Source organism: Lynx canadensis, chromosome C1 (assembly GCF_007474595.2).
Source record: "Lynx canadensis isolate LIC74 chromosome C1, mLynCan4.pri.v2, whole genome shotgun sequence".
In the NCBI taxonomy this organism is placed as follows: domain Eukaryota; kingdom Metazoa; phylum Chordata; class Mammalia; order Carnivora; family Felidae; genus Lynx; species Lynx canadensis.
Window position 1 is genome coordinate 193,322,695 of NC_044310.1, and position 6,179 is coordinate 193,328,873.

At 38.0% G+C, this 6,179-nt stretch overlaps 1 protein-coding gene across 5 annotated transcripts in view; it reads left to right on the forward strand.

Annotated features, from left to right (window-relative positions):
* PIKFYVE (phosphoinositide kinase, FYVE-type zinc finger containing) overlaps window positions 1-6,179 on the forward strand; it is an 81,890-nt gene that overhangs the window by 38,266 nt on the left and 37,445 nt on the right. For all 5 annotated transcript variants that reach the window (XM_030324196.1, XM_030324195.1, XM_030324199.1 and 2 more), the window contains 4 exons: window positions 124-231; window positions 4,926-5,066; window positions 5,687-5,813; window positions 6,096-6,179. The exon at window positions 6,096-6,179 is cut by the window's right edge and continues 1,076 nt beyond it. In XM_030324196.1, coding sequence (XP_030180056.1) covers window positions 124-231; window positions 4,926-5,066; window positions 5,687-5,813; window positions 6,096-6,179 — 460 coding nt within the window. The remainder of the gene's footprint in view (window positions 1-123; window positions 232-4,925; window positions 5,067-5,686; window positions 5,814-6,095) is intronic.

Consider the following 6,179-nt stretch of genomic DNA (forward strand, 5'->3'; position numbering starts at 1 on the left):
TCATTACAGATATAAGGAAATAATCTATTTAGGAGGAATTATAAACAGTGTGAGTTTAGTGATTAAAGGAGGTCTGTAACATAATAGACTTTAAAATCTTTTAACAAACTTCATCTTTTGTAGATGAATTCTTGTATTAAAAATCCCAAAATTCTTCTGTTGAAATGTTCCATCGAGTATCTCTACAGAGAAGAAACTAAATTTACCTGCATTGATCCTATTGTGCTTCAGGTAAGAACTTCTTACTGAAACAGTGATCTGGAGGGATGTTTGTGTACGGTAGTGCCTGCAAACACTTAGAACTCTTTCCACCTGCTTAAATTGGAGGGGCAAAGAAACTCGATTGCATTTGTTTCATTAAAAACATTTTTTATAGGGGCGCCTGGGTGGCTCAGCTGGTTAACCATCTGACTCTTGATTCCGGCTCAGGTCATGATCTCATGGTAATGGGATCAAACCTCTTGTATGGCTCCACACTGACAGCGTGGAGCCTGCTTGCGATTCTCTCTCTCTGCTCCTCCCCCGCCTATGCTCCCTCCCCTCCCACCCAATAAATAAATAAACTTAAAAAAATTTTTTTTTGATTTATTAAATCATTATAAAAGACATTTTTATGTATTACTTTGGAAGCTTACCAAAACCTCTGTCACTCCTCATTTTTATTTATATTTATTATTTTTTAAATGTTTATTTATTTTGAGAGAGTGCATGCACTTGCAAGCGGGGGATGGGTCAGAGAGAGAAAGAGAGAGAGAGAGGGGAGAGAGAGAATCTTTTTTTTTTTTAAATTTTTTTTTCAACATTTTTATTTATTTTTGGGACAGAGAGAGACAGAGCATGAACGGGGGAGGGGCAGAGAGACAGGGAGACACAGAATCGGAAACAGGCTCCAGGCTCCGAGCCATCCGCCCAGAGCCTGATGCGGGGCTCGAACTCCCGGACCGCGAGATCGTGACCTGGCTGAAGTCGGACGCTTAACCGACTGCGCCACCCAGGCGCCCCGCGAGAGAGAGAATCTTAAGCAGGCTCTGTGCTGACAGCACAGAGCCTGACACTGGGCATGATCTCACATGCTCACATGTGAGCATGAGATCATGACCTGCGCCGAAATCAAGAGTCAGATGCTTAACCAACTGAGACACCGAGGCACCCCTGTCATTCCTTATTTTTAGAGTTTCAAAGTGTTAAGGGGAACCTAGAACTTTTTGGGAATATACGGAAGAAAAAGTGAAAATCTGAATTCTGGCCTCTGTGCGCACTTGGGTTGTTGATTTACTTCAAGTATTTTTCTAACTTACCAGATTTCCCAGTGGCAATACCTGGCTTTTCATATAGTCTGTTGTACTAAAACACTTGTTTCTGGAACACCAGTTACCTTGTACACAGCTGGTAAAGGGGAGCAGCATCAGATGGAAGTTGTGTTGGTTTCTATGTGATTTTTCTTAGCTAAGGGGACCCAGCATGGCTGCAGTAGGATCATAACCCTCATAACCCTCAACTGGAAAGAAGAATCTGCCTCAGCTTGGCTGCTACCAAGGCAGGAACCCTTTGGGCTCTTTTTAAGAAATTCAAAGTGCTCTGCTGTTGGAAGGGCTCTCTCCCTGGAGGGAAGCACCCCTAGCCCTGGGTGTTTCTTAATGGCTCCACTGCTCAGAGCTCCTTTTGTGGTTGTACTGTTGCAGTTGCTTTTGTATACTTAAAATTTCCCTTGAGGCATGAGGCAGCCTCCAGCTGTGCTGAGCTACCCATTGGGGCTGCCCACATTCTCTCTCAAGGTACTGATTATTTTTGTTAGTGCACTGGATGTGAAGTTATATTGGTCTAAAAAGTTTTTTGCCCCGACTTCTTTTCTACCATAAATACTATTAATTTTAATCAGCTGTTGTTCAAAATGGGAGGTTTTCAGGAATGTGTCTGTAATATTATAGTAGAAACACATTCAGTTCCAGAAACATTTAGAGAAACTTGAAAATTCGTGGGTGATAGACACATTTTTCTGAGAGTGGTAGGAGCAGTCACTTTTGTACTGAATTCATAGACACCAACAGAAGAAACTTCGTTGTGGTTTATGGAACTCTGCTCTATTGCTTAATGAACTCTGTTACTTGGGGCTCTTTCCTCTTTAGAATTCAGTTATAAATAAGGGCAAATCAGGGGTTCTGCCTGTATCATACCCTCCCTACTAGCTCTGATGTACTGTGCCTTCTCAGTGGTGACCTGAAATAAGGAATTAGGGGAAACACAATTACTGTTTGTGGAATCTCAGATTCTTTAATGCTGGGAATTTTCTTGATCTCAATGAAGCGGTCCGTGGAAAACTTTTATAGGATTAGATCACAACTGCATTGATTGTAAGGCTTATCCTGATTGCATTTGTTAAAATGTATAAAATTATAGGTCTTGTAATTGATGAATTGGGTAGCTGAAATCCACAGGTAATTATTTACAGAACATTTATACTTAAATTTATTCACTCCATTTTAACTCCATTCTTGCAAGTAGGTTAACATACTAAAGTCTTTTTGTGTTAGAGAAGTTTGCTCTGGGCAAACATGTATCTAAGAGACATGATTTAATTCACATAACCTAAAGCATCTTGGTTGTGCTTTGAAACATAGTTTCTTATACCTCTAATACCTGCCCTATAGAAGTTTTTAGTTTGAATTAATATAAAGCATCAGCTTATTTTTTTCTCCTTTTTTGTTTGGTCCAATCAATGTGGAATAAGCAAAGAAGAAGCTGAAATTTTGGTTCATACAGGTGTACCTCAGAGATACTGCAAGTTCGGTTCCGGGCCACTGCAGTAAAGCCAGTATTGCGATAAAGCAACTTAGGTGACTTGTTTGGTCTCTCAGTGCATATAAAAGTTATATTTACACCGTACTGTAGTCTTTTAAGTGTGCAAATGGCATTATATCTAAAAAAAAAAAAAAGTATACATGAATTAAAAACACTTTACTGCTAAAAAATGCTGACCATCATCTGAGCTTTCAGTGAGTTGTTCACAATCACTGATTACAGAGTACCATAACAGATATAGTAAGAATGAAAAAGTGTAAAATGCTGCGAGAATTTCCAAAATGTGACACAGATATGAAATGAGCGGATGCTGTTGGAAAAATGGTGCCAATAGACTTGTTTGACACAGGGTCGCCACAGACCTTCAATTTGTAAAAAGTGCAGTACCTGCGAAGCACAGTGAAGCAAACTATAATAAACAAGGTATGCCTGTAATTAGAAAGAGGATGAGTGACAGAGGCTAAGCAGGTAATTACCCTGGGGCTTTACAGTGTCTTCACAAAGCTGGCACTACTGGTGAAATTATGATATTTGGAAGTTTTGGGTTTGAGAACAAACGGCTAAGAATTCTTGAGACATTTTCGGTGTAAAGAGGTGATTTTCTTACAGCGTGGGGAGAAAGAGGGAAACAGAGGCAAAAGAAATGTAACTGAGCGGAAAGAGCTGCCCTGGGATTGTGAGGAGTGACTGATTATATACTTTTTAATTAGTGAGGGTTAGGGATAGCAGAAGTCTCTAAGGAATTTGGAAGCAAGACTTTCTGGACCTTGACGGGCTAGTTGCTGTTAAGATAAGGTTACATTTAGTCTTTAGTAAAACATAAACATTGAGGCACTAAGGCAGCCCTGAGTTCCTTGAAGAAGGTCACACTCTGCATGTTCAGGTATCAGTGTGCTGTAAGCTGTTAGGAAATTTAATTTAAGTTACAGTTCTTTTGCCTTTGTTTCCCTCATCACTACTAGGTCTGTTAGTGTGCCTCTGCTCCATTCCATGCTCATGGCCCACTTCCTGATATTCTGTCCTTGCTGGGCCTGGCCCAGGTTTCCTTTGAACATGGTGCTTCATGTGCAGTCACGATAGCTGATTATAGTTGGGACTGAGAGGAAGTGTATTTGCCATCCCTGTGCCAAAGGCCAGAAATTAAAAAAAAAAAAAAAATCAACTTATAGTTGCACTTTTGAAGCTGCACAGATAAAATCATTGAAAATGCCATTAAATGACCATTTGGTAAGTAGAGTAGGAAATTAACACGTTTCAAGGGAAAAAATCCATTTCGCTAATAATTGGAGATGTTGAAAACATACGATTTCCATCAGTAAACAGAAAACGGTAGAAATGTACTTCATAGTGGTGGGTTCATTGCAGGGAGTAGGCTCATCCATTGCTGGCGGCACTGACCATGAATACAGACTTGCTCAAAAGACACTTTGGGCGTGTGGAGCAGAAGTGACAGACATGCACACACATTCAAGTGTCTCCTTTCTGGAGCCCATAAATTTTATGAAGCAGTCAGTGATTTGTATTGTTTTAACTCTGGTCATTGTTGGTAGTATTCATTTGCTTTGAAAATAAGCCTTCGTCAAGAAATTGTATTAAGTGGTATGTTTTAGATCTTTATAGCTGTACTAAGTAGAAGATGATCTTCTGGGAGATTGAAATGAGGAAGAAGCTGAAAAAGCATCTGTTAGAGAGTTATTTATTCCAATACCCAAAGAAGAGCTACTCTAGTTAATTTCAGAATGTAGTAGGGGGATTCTATATTTAAAGAATGAGAAATTGCTTTCATTGGGGAGTTAGGTTCACTGAGGTTAGGTTTGTTTGTTTTCTTTTAATCTCTAAGAGCAAACTAATTGGATTCTTGGCTTTCACATTATTAGTTATTAAGAATGGAAAATCCTTCAAAGTACAATTAGTGAGTCAGAAAATGGAATTTCTCCTAAAACCCTTTTTTATTAGCATAACCAACAGTTGAGATTTATGAATAATATTCTTGGTTGTGTTTGAAGTGACTTGCTTATAGACTTATTTGGAGATGAAGAGACTTAGTCAAACCCTCCTGATGTTTTAGTATTTGTAGATCTTGAATTGAAGCAGGTATAATATTTTTGATGTTTTTTTTTCCTTAGGAAAGGGAATTCTTGAAGAATTATGTTCAGCGAATAGTTGATGTTCGACCTACATTGGTTCTAGTTGAAAAAACAGTGTCTCGGATTGCCCAAGACATGTTACTAGAACATGGCATTACTTTGGTCATTAATGTAAAATCAGTGAGTGTTCCTATTTTTCTATCATTTAAAAAAAATCTCTATTTTTAAATTTATATGCATCATATTGATATGCAGGGATCTTTGATTATCTGTTTGGTCTTCCATATATATTGAAAGTAGGACAGTAAGCACGACAGTCGTTTCTTTATTTAAGACTAGAGAATCTCAGACTGGAGGAAAGGGTAATAAATTATATAGCACTCATTATAGTTGTAACACCAAAGATGTAATAGATAATTGGTAATGAGTAGTATTTGTTGAGCCTTTGTTTTGTTTGGGGAATTGTACGAGTAGAAGATGCTCTCTCTCCTGAAAAGTTACCCTCTTCAGAATAGAGGCCACTTCTAGGAAATTTCCTGTTTCCCCCAGTCCTGTGCCAATGCACGATGCTCACATGTCTTTTAATAATGTTATTAATATGAGTCTGGTTTGTTTTCGTGGGAACATATTGATCACTGAGCAACTACTTATAGTGTAATCTAGAATCAAAAATTATTATATAATTAAAATTAAGAAAATTAATTGTGAAGTTTATGTCTAAATTTTTCCTATTTTCCAGATAAAATTTACTAAGAATTTTATTCTCTAATTTTGTAATAAAACGTTTTTCTGTGTTCTAGCAAGTTTTAGAACGAATCAGTCGGATGACCCAAGGTGATTTAGTAATGTCGATGGACCAGCTGCTTACAAAACCCCACCTGGGCACCTGTCACAAATTTTATATGCAGATCTTTCAGTTGCCTAATGGTGAGTGATCGTTAGATAGATTGACCTGAGATTGGAGAATTGAAGAAATGAGTAAACTCATCAGTACTACAGTGTTTACTTTGTCCTAATTTCTAATAATCCATTAATAATGTTTAGTTATAATACTAATATCTATTAGCAGTGTTTGTTAAATGAGGATTGGTAACTGTGGTCTTACTTGAAAGTTTTTCTTTTGTAGAGGTCAAGATAATGAAATAATTCTGTCTGGGCTTGTGGAATGCCAACTATGTCTTCTTAAACTTTTTATATGTTTATTTGTAGAGCAAACCAAAACACTGATGTTTTTTGAAGGCTGTCCACAGCACCTGGGCTGTACAATCAAGCTTAGAGGAGGCTCTGATTATG